This window comes from Salvelinus sp. IW2-2015, linkage group LG4q.2 (genome assembly GCF_002910315.2).
Source record: "Salvelinus sp. IW2-2015 linkage group LG4q.2, ASM291031v2, whole genome shotgun sequence".
NCBI classification, from domain to species: Eukaryota; Metazoa; Chordata; class Actinopteri; order Salmoniformes; family Salmonidae; genus Salvelinus; species Salvelinus sp. IW2-2015.
Window position 1 is genome coordinate 15,667,317 of NC_036843.1, and position 15,527 is coordinate 15,682,843.

Here is a 15,527-nt window from a genome sequence, read left to right on the forward strand (position 1 = left end):
AATGAGTTCTGTTTTACTCACAGATATAATTCAAACAGTTTTAGAAACTTGAGTGTTTTCTATCCAATAGTAATAATAATATGCATATTGTACGATCTAGAATAGAGTACGAGGCAGTTTAATTTGTGCACGATTTTTTCCAAAGTGAAAACAGCGCCCCCCCTATTGACAAGATTAAGAACAAATTCTTATTTACAATGACGGCCTAGGAACAGTGGGTTAACTGCCTTGTTCAGGGGCAGAACGACAGATTTTTACCTTGTCAGCTCGGGGATTCGATCTAGCAACCTTTCGGTTACTGGACCAACGCTCTAACCACTAGGCTACCTTCCACCGTTATTTGCCCCACACAGAGATGACAGCCCATTTTCGATATTGGAGGCAGTCGCTCACTGTGGCATTACATTATTTTATGGGGCCGTTTCTTTTGGAGAGTAGAATGTTTCTGAAATGAGATTGCAGTGGAGGGGACTGGAAAGCACAGAGCAGTCAGTAGATGTCGGGGCTATTTTGCTTTTATTTCTTCTGGGACTAATGTCTCCCTGCTTTCTCAATGTGATTTCTGGGTGCATGTGATTTCTCCTGATATGTAACAAAGACATTGAGTACGTTTACATGTACACTAATAATTAGATATTAAACTGATTATGGCAGTAGGCAGATTATGCAATAGTTATGTAAATACCTTACTCTGCTTTTCTTAATCGGTTCAAGGTCAAAATTGAAGTAAGCATACGCCAATTAAAACGCCTGGTTTTCTCAGGAATCTTTTGAATTATTAGGACATCTAAACACCCTTAATCGGGGTTCCAGCTGTGTATTTGATCTGCGCATGTGCTAGCACCAGCTGAGCGAGCCTCCCTCTTTAGCGCGAGTGAAGTGTGTCCGGAACAACTGAATATATGCATCTTAGAAGTAGTTCTCTTTCAAGTATTCGTTTTGGTATTTCACTATTGGGATACGTCCCCAGCGTATTCGTCAGAAGCCTTTATTGCACTAGCCATGATTGGCTGGACGTCGAGACGTGTGTGTCGGAGAAGGGTGTCCCTTCAACCCTATAAAAGGTACAACGCAGCGTCTCTGAGTCATTCAAACACCTCTTCTCGACTTTTCATCAGAAAGCTTACCTCGACACGACTGCATTTTCCAGAACTAGCTAAACTGTCCACAGACATGAGCTTAAAACTTGCTCGCCAGGCCCTATTCTCTGGACTGTGCGGTGGTGACAATCTTCCTTTTCCTTCACCATAGTTAGAGGAAAATTATTTGAGGGAGGAACAGGTACAGCTGTGACAAGGCTAACTTGTTCACGACCAAGTTAGCTGTATCCAAACAGTGAGTAGTTGTTAGCAAGCTAGCTAGCTTTTGTGGTTTTACTTCAACAAGAAAAGCTTTTACTAGCTACACCAAGCTATCATCTCTAATCTGTTGTTTCGGAAACGGTATACAGCCATCACACCGAGTGCCACTGTCGGAGATCACCCACTAATCGCTAGCTATCGGACCATTCTAGTTTTTTTCTGGCAGCTAAAAGCATAGCATCCAAGCTATGGTGACAAAAGCATCTGTAAAGAATCTGCTCCTGTGGAAACACGATATCGTCCAAAAACACCAACTCGGTGTGCTCCGTTTGCCTTGGGCTGCAACATGCCCAGGAAGCCTCCGGTGGCTCCTGTCCACATTGTGCCCTCTTCATTGTGAAGATAGGATAGCACGCCAAACTAGTTTGAGTCAACAGGACCCTAACATGGGGGCCAGCGCCCCCGATGCGTCACCAGAGGCAATGGATATCCCCACAGGGAACCGTGGAGTGACAGCTAGCGCCAGCTGGAGCGACCTGCTTGACGCCATTGCCCCGCTGTTGGAGGACTTCAGCAACGACCTCGCTGCCTCTCTGTCGGGATTCCTGATTGGAGACGATAATGACTCCACGGGGTTTTCCGACAGCCTCCTTTCGGAATCATCGAATGGAAACGAAGACTCCTTCATCCCCTCAGGCCAGGCCACCAAGCCTCCTGCCAGGGAATCTGAAACCGGACACGCAGATGGGGTGCCGTCCCCACCAGTTCTCGGTCTGGACCTGCAGGACGTGTGCAAACGCGCTGTGAATAAACTGGTGATTTCCTGGCCCAATGCAGTAGCAGAAACCACAAGATCATGTCCCGCTACGAGGGTAAAAGGCTAGCCAAAGCCAAACGGGCAGCCAGGCAATTACTACCAGTCTTCCCAGAATGCCTGGAGGAGGTTACCCGTACCCGGAGTACACCTTTCTCCTCCGAGAACGCTGTCCATGGTGGGTCAGTGTTGGACTGTGTTGACATGGCGGGGATTGGGCTGGCCCACATGCCCCCCATTGAACCCCTGGTGGCTTCCCATCTACATCCCAGCCAGAAGTCCTCCATGACCTCGACTCTCCCCACCTTACCAACCATGTATGAGTGCTTCCAGTCCTCTGTGACAGAGAAGGACTACAGGTCGGTCGCGACAGCGGTGAGGACTCTCAGCACCGCCTCCATGCTCTCGGCATACCAAGCTGAGCTACAAGAGGAGCTGGCGGTCACACTGGACCCAGGACTGTGGGATGAGATCTGTATTGCCACAGACCTCAACCTGCATCTGCTTAAAGCCGCTGTCCAGGCGTCAGGAAGAGCGATGGGGCCCATGATATCCCAGGTTGAGCCATCGAGCCCTCTCCTATCTATGGTGTCCGATAGTGAGAAGCTGAAGATCCTGGATGCTCCAGTAGACCCTAAAGGCCTTTTCGGTCCCACTGTTGAGATGATGCAGAAACGGTGCGAGGAGAAAAAGAGGGAGGGTGAAGCTCTGTCTGCCCAGGAATACACAGCCCAGTGCCGCCCATGTGCCTCGCCGCACCTTCGCCCAGGCTGCAGCAGGTCGACCCTTCTCGACCTTTAAGATCCCCAGAGACCCAGCCCCCCCAGGCTGTGAGCCCAGGGCTGCGAAGAAGCCTCCCTTCCCACCCATGGCACCTGCCCCTAACCCCACCCAAGGGGTAAGGAGAAAGAAGCGGATGGCTTAGTAATGTCCCCATCGCCAGAGAGGTGAAAACGGCCTCCCCCAAGCCCAGTTCTATCTCCTCTGCCAAGCCTGAGCCTGTTCCATGGTGGACGTTCCCAGGCACCTCAGTGTTCTTCCGGCGTACCTGGTCCAAGTTGGTGGGTCACAGGTTACAGCCCAAAGAGGAGAAGAGACAATGTTCAGGTAGATGCTCCTACAAGGCCCCCCTCTTGTCTCACAAACACTCCTCAATGTCAGTTCACACTGAGAAAGTACACATTCAGAATGTTGAAACACACTGCTCTGCTACATTCTGTGCACCCAGGCGATTGGTTCGTATACATCTACATGAAGAACGCTTACTTTCACATCTCAAAATACCCTCCTCACAGGAAATTGATCAGATTCAATTATCAAGGCATAATCTATGAATTTCTGGTAGTCCCACTTCGGCCTTTCACTGTCACCTCGTGTTTTTACGAAGTATACCGATGCAGCCATAGCCCCGGCTGATCAGCATTCGGCTGATGACATACATAGACGATTGGCTGCTGTACACACAATCGAGATGAGGTCATAGAACACAGTCAGCTACTATTGGAACACCTGACATTTCTAGGTTTCAAAATAAACACAGTAAAGAGTGTTCTGATTCCCGCGCAGACAATCTCTTTCTTAGGTTTAGTATTAGATTCGGTATCATTCAAAGCTCGCCTTTCAGTGGAATGTATAAGAACATTCCAAGATGGCCTAGCACTGTTTCGCAGAGGGAACCTGGTCTCATTCAAAACATGTCTGAGGCTGCTAGGTTTGATGGCATCGGCTTTAGTAGTCATCCCATTAGGAAGTTTGAATATGAGAAGCTTTCAACGCTAGGTCTCTTCTCTGGGTCTGAGCCCAATACGTCACAAACATCACCGTGTACAGATCTCCATAGACTGCATGGTAGCACTGCACTCCTGGAGACACAGGATGTGTCTGTCACAGGGTGCCCAGATGTGCACTGTTTTATCCAGAAAAGTAGTCACGACGTACTCATCTCTCTCGGGTTGGGTTGCGACTCATGAGGGCAGAACAGTCAACGGGGTGTGGGGTACCCATCTCTGATATACTCACATAAACTGCCTGGAGCTCCTTAGTGTCCTTAGCATTAAAGTTGTTCCTCCCATTTCTGGAGGGTCGTCATGTTCTAGTCAGAACAGACGATACCACTGTTGTGGCGTACATAAACAGACAAGGGGGACTGCTATCCCCTCACTTACACACACTGGCACACATACTGATTATGTGGAGCAGTGTGTATCTCCAGTCACTGAGAGCTACTCATGTACCAGGAATACTGAATCTGGGGGCAGATTTACTTTCCAGGGGGAACCCTCTATACGGAGAGTGGAAGCTCCACCCAGAGGTAGCCAATCAGGTTTGGATGCACTTCGGCATGCCAGCAGTGGATCTTTATGCATCAATGGAGAATACTCAGTGTCCACTGTTCTTTTCAGTGAGGGATCGGGATGCACCGATGGGAGTTGGCGCATGAGTGGCCACGTGTTCTCCTGTATGCATTATCCCCACTGGCCCTGATTTTCCCCCACCCGAGCCAGGGTGCAGGAGAAGGGTCTCTCTCTCATACTAATAGCACCACATTGGCCAGAGAAATATTGGCTACCGGAGATCACTCAACTACTCTGCTGTCATCCGTGGCCCCTCCCCCTGCGTCAGGACCTACTTTGCCAGGCGCGAGGAGAGATTTTCCGTCCTCACACGGAACGGTTGGCACTCTGGGCCTGGCCCGTAAATGGTTAAACTTGAACACTGCCGGGCTTCCTCCAAAATGTAACTATCAACTATCCTTTAATTGTAAATGGCGCTTATTTGAGGAATGGTGCACTAAATCACAGAGTGCCATTCCAGTGCTCTGTCCCTGTAATCCTGTCGTTTCTACAGGAATTAGTAGAAAAAGGAAAGGCTTTTTCTATTATTAAAGTATATCTTGCAGCTATTTCGGTTTGTCATGTGGGTTTTGGGAGCACGACAGTGGGGCAACACCCCCTTGTCACCCGTTTTATGAAGGGTGCCCATTGTTTGCTTCCGGTGTCCAAACAGCTGGCCCCATCATGGGATTTAGCAATTGTTTTGGATGCTCTATGCCAACAGCCTTTTGAGCCCCTGGATCAGGTGGAACTGAAGATTCTTTCATTTAAGACTGAGCTATTACTAGCATTGGCCTCCGCCATGCGAGTAAGTGTTATTCACGCACTGTCAGTGTACTCGTCATGTGCACCATTTGCACCTGGTAACAAAGGGTATCATTGCGGCTTAACCCCGCCTTTACCCCTAAGATTATTAACCAATCTTTGAAATGTGTCTTCCCATTTAGCTGGTAGCTTTTTATCCCTCACTGTTTTCATCTCCAGTACATCAACAGTTGCATATGTTGTGCCCAGTACGCGCTCTGCGCATCTACATGGACAGGACTAAGGGATTTAGAAAATGGGATCAGTTGTTTGTTTCCTGGGCTTAACCTCACACAGGTAAAGCGCTAACTAAACAACGCCTCTCCCACTGGATAGTGGGGGCTATCGCTTTTGCCTACACAAGTAAGGGTTTTACGTGTAGGATCTTCTAGGGGGCATAGCCCATTTGTGTGATATATCGCACAGGGCAGTTGGTCGTCAGGATAAGCTTGTCTGGCAATGTGGGACTCAGTATATCCCATAAGTGAAATACCGAAACAAATACTTGAAAGAGAACTTTAGGTTACGACCGTAACCCAGGTTCTCTGATAGTATGAGTGAGGTATTTCACCAGACCACCCCTCCTTGCATGAGCGAGGAAGATGTGTTGCTTATTTTTGAATGCTGCGACGCTGCGTTGGACCTTTTTATAGGGTAGGAGGGACACCCTTCCCAGCTGCACATGTCTCTCCATGTCCAGCCAATCATGGCTGGCGTAGTGTAATAAAGGCTTCTGATGAATACGCTGGGGGCGTATCCCATAAGTGAAATACCTCACTCATACTATCAGAGAACCGGGGTTACAGTCGTAACCTAAAGTTTTCACGTACAAACATATGTCCAAACTCAATCAAATATGTATCCCAAAAACAACATGTTCGCTGTGGTAGAACGTTTATTTTGATTGGGTATTTTCTGTGTTTATTAGAGTGCCATCAGGTAGCCTGATATCAGATGCGAATGTAAACAGGATTACTAGGGAAATCGTTCTTCTTGCAAAGCATTTCAACATTTTAATCAAACTATTATATTAATCTGACTATCCACAATAATCGCATTATAATGTGCATGTAACCGTATTGTTTCTACCAGTGTCTTTCTCACCTTCACAATAACAAGAATTCAGTGATATTGGCCAGACTGCTGTTGATTTTAGGCTAGAAAGTTCCTGAGAAACTTTCAATTAATTGCAATTAACTCTTTTCTGAATGTCACGGATCCCTCCGGAACATTCATTACGCATACCTGGCCCCTATTCCCAGTGATTAGTAATTGTATAAGTGTGTCCTTGGTTTACCATTGTCCTGTAGACTATTGTTACAATGTTCGTGTGAGTACCTTTACTGTGTGTTTTGGCTTTCGTTCCATTGTGGATTTCACAGATGATTACGGGTCTCGTCCCGTGTGTTAATCATTGTGCACTTTTGTGTTATTTATTTGAGGTACTCCTCATTTTTGTTTGGGTTTCAACCCTGTGTTATGTATAGTGTTTGTTTGGTTTTCGTCCCCATGCCTTTACATGGCACAGCGTAATTTGGGTGTAATAAAAACTATTTTTACGCATTCCTGCGCCTGTCTCCCGACCCCTCATACCAACGTGACACTGAAACTCAAAGCCCTTTACATTGTCTGTTGGGATAACTTACCCATTTCAGCAATGTCTAACCTCTAACACTCACTAATGAGCTCTTATCTCTTCCCATCCACAGAGAAGAGCTAACGACCTCCCCTACCCCCCTCTCTACGACTTTTACCTCCTCTAAGATGAGTGCCAAGTCAGCCATCAACAAAGAGGTGTTCACACCCCACGATGAGAAGATGCTGGTGGCTGTGCAGGTGAAGAGGAGGACCAAGAAGAAGATCCCCTTCCTGGCTACTGGAGGACAGGGAGACTACATGACCTTCATCTGCCTCTCGGGTACTACAACCCCCTCTACCTTCCTCTGTCCCTTTCTTCTCTTGGCATTTTCCTCTCCTCCATTCCTGTCCTATCCTTTCCTCCCCTCTGGTTTTCTCCTCTATTCAGTCTTCCCCTTCATGTGCCTGCTGAGTATTCTGATAACCACTGCTATGACTGGGCATCTGGCTTCTGTGCTGACGATGACCTGCTCTACACTGACAGGTTTCATGGCTGTTGCATGTGGTCATAATGTCCCTTCAAGTGACAAGCTTCCTGAGGGCAGTAGTGTGTGTGTTGTGTATATTTGTATGGATATGTGTTGCTGGCCTGAGTAGGGTGTGCTGTGCGAGGCATGCCCAGAGAAGTTATCCTCACTGTCAGTCTTATTAGCCTGGAATTGATGTAACATGCTAGAGACCCCAGTCACATTTCAACACACGTTCTCTTAAATTCACCATCTACAGTGGCAAGAAAAAGTATGTGAACCCTTTGGAAATACCTGGATTTCTGTATAAATTGGTCATACAATTTGATCTCATCTTCATCTAGGTCACAACAATAGACAAACACAGTCTGCTTAAACTAATAACACACAAACAATTATATGTTTTCATGTCTTTATTGAACACACTGTGTAAACATTCACAGTGCAGGGTGGGAAAAGTATGTGAACCCTTGGTTTTAATAACTGGTTGACCCTACTTTGGCAGCAATAACCTCAACCAAACGTTCGCTGTAGTTGCGGATCAGACCTGCACAACAGTTAGGAGGAATTTTGGACCATTCATCTTTACAAAACTGTTTCAGTTCAGCAATATTATTGGGATGTCTGGTGTGAACTGCTCTCTTGAGGTCATGCCACAGCATCTCAATCGAGTTAAGATCAGGACTCTGACTGGGCCACTCCAGAAGGCGTATTTTCTTCTGTTGAAGACATTCTGTTGTAGATTTACTTCTGTGTTTTGGGTCGTTGTCCTGTTGCATCACCCAATTTCTGCTGCGCTTCAATTGGTGGACAGATAGCCTAACATTCTCCTGCAAAATGTCTTGATAAACTTGGGAATTCATTTTTCATTCGATGATAGCAAGCTGTCCACGACCTGAGGTAGCAAAGTGGCTTCTTCCGTGGTGTCCTCCCATGAACACATTTCTTTTTTTAGTGTTTTGTGTATTGTAGACTCAACAGAGATGTTTGCATGTTCCAGAGATTTCTGTAAGTCTTTAGTTGACACTCTAGGATCTTCTTAACCTCATTGAGCATTCTGCACTGTGCTCTTGCAGTCATTTTTGCAGGTCGGCCACTCCTAGGGAGAGTAACAACAGTGCTGAACTTTCTCCATTTATAGACCATTTGTCCTACCGTGGACTGATGAACATCAAGGCTTTTAGAGATCTCCTTTTTTCGAGGCATGGTTCACATCAGGCGATGCTTCATGTGAATAGCAAACTCAAATATATATATATATTTTTTTTATTATAGGGCAAGGCAGCTCTAACCAACATCTCCAATCTCGTCTCATTGATTGGACTCCAGGTCAGCTGACTCCTGACTCCAGTTAGCTTTTGGAGAAGTCATTATCCTAGGGGTTCACACACTTTTTCCAACCTACACTGTGAATGTTAAAATGATGTATTCAATATAGACAAGAAAAATACAATAATGTGTGTGTTATTAGTTTAAGCACACTATGTTTGTCTATTGTTGGGACTTAGATGAAGATCAGATCAAATTTGATGACCAATCCAGGTAATTTCAAAGGGTTCACATACTTTTTCTTGCCACTGTAATTTTCTCTCTGAAGAGCCTGTTTAGTGTTGCTGAGCCAATATAGTGGCACACTAAACCAATTTAGGGCTTGGTTTAGTGTCAAAGCCTTTTACATGGATTACATTTGCTTTGGAATTTAATCATTTTTTAAACTGAAATTGGGTTTTAAATTGTTAATGAAATATTTGTTTAACCTCTGAAATATTGCACTCTAACTCAATCAGTCATGCATTCTAATTTAGGAGACACCACTTTCCCTTGGCTGCTGAGTGACACTTTAACCCATTCTGCAGTCCTATTTAACAGCAAATCATGCCATCTCAAGATCTCAACTCATTTAATATGTGCAGTGTAGGAATTAATGTATCAGTTACACACAACCTTGAAGACCAGAACTACCCTGCTGGTTTCACACAGTAAATACTCAAGGTAGTCTCTCAGTTAGTAATTAGAACATGGGCCAATATGACAGTTTACATAATGTTTACCCTGATGTCTATAGCACTGTACTCTTCACAACCTCCCTATCAGTCGGAAAAATAAAACATTTTAAGAATGTTTTTGATTAAGTCGTGCCTGTGTCTCAGTAATGAATATCAATGTATTTCTGTAGCTATTGCTACAAAATACCCACTATCACATTCCCACTATCCTCCACCCCTGCCCCTATCAGTGTTAGGCCTCTCTTAATTCTCTTCAGTGGTGTACGTGCCAACAGTTAATTCTACCTGGCATAATTGAAATCCATAAATCATCTTATTCTTTTAGCTTCAAGTGAACGGCTTTCATCAAGCAGCGATATGCTATGACAGACCATGTACTGGACTGAAGTGGTTTGCTTATGTGTTTATGATCCAATATTGTACATTGGTTTTATGTGAGGAAGGTTTGGAACAAGTGTGATTTTTATCAGTATTCACCACTAGACTAGATCTGCATCTCTTGCATATAGAAATTGATCTGTAATAGAATCGCTAAAGGTATTGATTATGTGTGTTTGTGCGTTTCTGCTAGGGCTAGGGCTAGCAATTGCCAGGAACCTCACGATACGTTGTTATCACGACACTTACGTGCCAATATGTATGGAGATTCGGTACTGTGATTTTATTGTGATTTGATGTTCCAAACATATTGCTCACTATATGTTTGCTGAAGAGAGACGAGCGAGCATGGGTAAATTAGTTTTGTACATTGATGGAAATAAAAGTGCTGAAAATGTTAGTTCACAATGGAAAAAGAAGATGGAGAACAAGCTATAGCAGAGGCAGGCAACTAGATTCAGCCGTGGGCTGATTTTTGAGCAGATGTTGGGGGGGCCGTAACATAATTGTAATAATTTGCACACTGAAAATTGACCACAACTAAGCCCAAAAAGAGATTTGTTATTTTCAAATAATATAATATCATACCTTGATTACATTGACATAATCACGTCTCTTTTTTTTATTTGTGGGAATACTTTGGAACAGATTCCCCACCCCCCCTAGGAAAACTCCTGGCCCTAGGGAGGATGAAAATATTAAAACCCTTTACACAGACAGACAACTGTAATTGGACAAAAATGAACAGGGCTGAGCTCGCTGTATGCTGGGTTGCATCATGTAGGCCTTTACGTCTGTAATTTAAAAAGACACTCATACAGTATGTTGTCACTATTGTGTTGATTGATTAATTGGCCTTCGTAGATTCTGCCATTACGCTCCTGAACTTGCCACTAATGAGCTGTGGAGCTTCTCAAAGTACGTTTTTCTTCACCTCCAAACAGCAAGTGAACAAGTTCACACATCCATCGAGAATGATAATGGTTCCTCAATTTATTTGAAAAATCTTTCCAGCTCTCTCCCTTTTTGAAAACCACAAGCCTTGATGTGAAAGAAAAAAATGTCATGCTCTGATCCAGTGGAAACATAAAAAAAAGAAATCATAAGAAATCATAAAATACCTGATTACTTCGTATCCCTTGCACAGATACAGCTGTGTCTGTCCTGAGCTCACTTTCACAGGAAATTCTGAGGGCCCAGAATAGTTAATACAATGTTGCAAGTTTGCCATCTAGCTGTGGGCCGGTCCCAGTTGATACAATGTTTCAAGTTCAAGGTTGACCAATTGAGGTCAACAAATAAATGGGCCTATTTTAGGTTATAAATGCATAGGTTACCGGGGTTTCCTAACCCTCTCCTCAGGCCCCCCTAGACGTTTCACATGTTTTGTTTTAAGCCTAAACTGGCAGAGGTGATTTTTTTTGTTCACTTATCATCAAGCCTTTGACTAATTGAATCAGGTGTGCCAGTTTTTTAGGGTTAAAACTAAAATGTGAAACGTCTGGGGGTGGGTCCAAGGAGAGGGTTGGGAAACCCTGGTTTAGGCTATAAAAACATGACAGTACGTTTCCTGTCGTGTCTTTGGCTATGCCGGATTAAGTGATATGACATGCTATTCTATAAAATCCTTTCGCTGTAATTAATATTACCTGATTGAGCTAATCATGTAAATGTAATTAACTAGAAAGTCGGGGCACCACTAAATAATATTTATAGAGCAGTTAACTTCCGAATAAACTCTTAAAGACCTAGTAATATTTTACATCAATAGCAGTCAATATTAAACGTCACCTTATTTCAGTCTCATCTGAAAGTTGTAAATTCATGGTTATCTTCACGAACCCTGGCTAACAAGTTGAATCAGCAATACAAAATTGGGTTTAATTATTTATTTACTAAATACCTAACTAATCACACAGAATTACATATACACAGAATGAACCATACATTGATTACAAAATACGTCATAAAGGAAAACGTCCCTAGCGGACGGAACAGATATGACAGCTGGTTACACAAAGAAAAGGGGGTTGGGTTTGAGTGAAAGAGCAGGAAGACTGAAGAACAAAGGGAGAAGCTATGTCTCTATCGGGCCGTAGGCTGCTACTCTATCGTAAATACAGAATCTTATGCATTCTCAATTACCGCCCATTTGGAAAAGGAAAATGCAATAAATATTTACTCTGAGCTGCGCTTCAATAGGTTGGTGGTAGATGGAAGGCCGTGTTGCCCAACAGAGTCCTTTGTCCTTTGAAGAGTGTCTCTGGTGGTGAACGGGATACGTTGTAGTGTCGTCGTTGTGTGGTAGACGGGATACTATGTCTGTCCTCTCCTAGCCCACGTTTACAGCGGCCGCTGCTAACTCAACGGCTAGGAGGTATCACTTCTGTAGCGAAAGAGTTCAAAGTTCATACCATTCGCAAACCAAAGCTCACGCTGAGGTTGGCTTCGTTCTGTAGTTATTATCTGAATCCTTCTGACATCGGACTGTCATCCTAATGTACCCGGAACAGGAGGTTACATTTTCGTCAAGGGCTTATATAGTGGAGGGAGAGAAAGGTGTGTTTCATAGTTTATAACCCATGTCTCCTCACAGCCACTGATTGAGCAGAGCTCTAATCTTATGAAAACCCAATTCTCTCATTTGGAAGCTAAAATTACATTTGATCTTTCACAAATAGTTTCATTTAAATTGCATTTAAATTGCACAACAATTGCATGTGAATCTGATAACTATAATGTGTAGGCTTTCTCAGATACAGTTTATGTCGTCCTATCATCAGTCATAATGTCTCAGATGACAACCGAACTGACATCATATTCATTAAGTACCAACGCATATTTTCAACTGGTTCAATTACCGAAATATGGTTCCTTTCCCCCCCTTGTTTGATGTTCCCAGACTCTATGTTTATCAAAGGCTATTCAAGAGTCCCTCAGTAGAGTCAGAGAGGGAAGGGAGAAAGGTATTTATGGGGGGGGTCATAAACCTTACCCACAGGCCAACATCATGACATTCCCCTGGCCAGGCCCAGATGGGATCAGAGCACATAGGCTTCTCTTGGCTACCTGCATCTGTGGTTGTTATCAGTAGGCTACAGTTGATCAGACTGAAGCACAGACTAATTGTGTACATTGACAAATCATGAGGCATTTTATTTAATAAAACATTTTGGATGGTGGGTATGGTCTTCCATATAAAACAGATCGTCGCGATGAATTCACTTATACTTAAGTTTTCAGTCGCAATTTGCTTTTACCACGTACTGTTTTGTATGATACAACAAACCAGGCTTTATTTTTTTAAGGTAGGCCTACTGTACTTTCGTATGAGAGGGTCAATCGTTAATTTTTTAAGCTTGACACGTTACTTGAAGACAAGCTGTTATGGTGGGGGGAGAAGGGGCGAGGGAAAGGGGGCAGGCCGGGGCTGCCTGACAGAGGTGCTGTGCCAGCAGGCCTCATATTCAGCAGGGCCCCGATGAGCTTATTCAATAGTGTAGTATGTTTTAGAAGAAACGTTTCTGTCATTGTTGAATAGTTTGTGCTTACTGGCTAGTGGCTACTCTGATATTTAAGAATGTCACGTTGCCAGCCACAACAAAAGAAAAGGCAAGGATGTAATGTGAATTGAAAAGTAGAATTGTCTTTCGCCACCCCGCTCCCCAGTCTCTCCTTCATATCTGGGTGTGGGAATAGACACTTTATTCCCTGTCTTCATTTACAATTTACATAACCATTCTGAGGTACTGTAGCGTCTTCTGCTCTCTTCTAGAGACAATGTCGTTGTGGGCATGGATGCTTGCTATCTTCTGTGTCATTCATTAATTTATTTATCTTTCACTGTAACAACCAACAGTGCCTTCAGAAGGTATTCACACCTGTTGACTTTTTTACACTTTTTGTGTTACAGCCTGAATTTAAAATTGATTAAATTTAGATTTTTTTTGTCACAGGCCTACACACAATACCATACCATAATGTCGGTGGGCATTTTTACAATTAATTAAATATGAAATGTCTTGAGTATAAATTCAACCCATTTGTTATGGCAAGCCTAAATAAGTTCAGGAGTAATGCTTAAGAAGTCACATAATACGTTGCATGGACTCACTCTGTGTTCAATAATAATGGTTAACATAATTTTTGAATGACTACCTCATCGCTGTACCCCACACATAGAATTATCTGTAAGGTCGATCAGTGAATTTGAAACCCAGATTCAACCACAAAGACCAGAGAGGTTTTCCAAGGCCTCACAAAGAATGGCACCTATTGGTAGATGTCAATGTTTTTAATTTTAATTTTAATTTATTTTTTACATTGAATTTCCCTTTCAGCATGATGAAGTTATTAATTACACTTTTGGATAGTGTATCAATACACTCAGTCACTACAAATATACAGGCATCCTTCCTAACTCAATTGCCGGAGTGGAAGAAAACCACTTGGGGATTTCACCATGAGGCCAATGGTGAGTTTAATGGCTGTGATAGGAGAAAAATGAAGATGGATCAACAACATTGTAGTTACTCCACAATACTAACCTAATTGACAGAGTGAAAAGAAGGAAGCCTGTACAGAATACAAATATTCCAAAACATGCATTCTGTAATACTAAATACTAGGCACTAAAGTAATACTCCAAAAAATGGAGTACTTTTTTTCCTGAATACAAAGGGTCATGTTTGGGGCAAATCCAATACAACACATTGAGTACCTCTCTCCATATTTTCAAGCATAGTGGTGGCTGAATCATGTTATGGGTATGCTTGTCATTGTTAAGGACAGGGGAGTTTTTCAGGATAAAAAAGAAAGGGAATCGAGGTAAGCACAGGCAAAATCCTAGAGGAAAACGTGATTGTCTGCTTTTCACCAGACACTGGGAGATGAATTCATCTTTCAGCAGGACAATAACCTAAAACACAAGGCAAAATCTACACTGGATTTGCTTACCAAGAAGAAAGTGAATTTTCCTGAGTGGCCGAATTACAGTTTTGACTTAAATCTGCTTGAAAATCTATGGCAAGACTTGAAAATGATTATCTAGCAATGATCAACAAACAACTTGACAAAGCTTGAATAATTTTAAAAAGAATAATGGGCAAATATTGTGCAATCCGGGTGTGCAAAGCTCTTAGAGACTTACCCAGAAAGACTCATGGCAGTAAACTTGCATTTGGAAAGTATTCAGACCACTTGACTTTTTCCACGTTACATTACAGCCTTATTCTAAACTGTATTAAATCGTTTTTCCCCCCTCATCAATCTACACAAAATACCCCATAATGACAAAGCAAAAACAGGTTTTTATACATTTTTGCTACTTTATAATAAAATTATAATAAATGGAAATATCTCATTTACATAAGTATTCAGAGCCTTAGTACTTTGTTGAAGAATCTTTGGCAGTGATTACAGCATCAAGTCTTCTTGGGTATGACGCTACAAGCTTGGCACACCTGTATTTGGGGAGTTTCACACATTCTTCTCTACAGATCCTCTCAAGCTCTGTCAGGTTGGATGGGAGTGTTGCTGCACAGCTGTTTTCAGGTCTCTCCAGAGATGTTCGATCAGGTTCATGTCTCCTTCTGGAAGGTTCTCCCATCTCCACAGAGAAACTCTGGAGCTCTGTCAGAGTGACCATCAAATTATTGGTCACCTCCCTGATCAAGGCGCTTCTCCCCCGATTGCTCAGTTTGGCTGGGCAGCCAGTTCTAGGCAGAGTCTAGGTGGTTCCAAACTTATTCCATTTAAGGATGATGGAGGCCACTGTGTTCTTGGGG

The 15,527-nt window shown here is 43.3% G+C and overlaps 1 protein-coding gene across 2 annotated transcripts in view; it reads left to right on the plus strand.

Annotated features, from left to right (window-relative positions):
• LOC111963405 (syntaxin-binding protein 6-like) overlaps window positions 1–15,527 on the plus strand; it is a 128,723-nt gene that overhangs the window by 17,252 nt on the left and 95,944 nt on the right. For both annotated transcript variants that reach the window (XM_023986822.2, XM_023986823.2), the window contains exon 2: window positions 6,962–7,170. In XM_023986822.2, coding sequence (XP_023842590.1) covers window positions 7,017–7,170 — 154 coding nt within the window. In that variant the 5' untranslated portion in view covers window positions 6,962–7,016. The remainder of the gene's footprint in view (window positions 1–6,961; window positions 7,171–15,527) is intronic.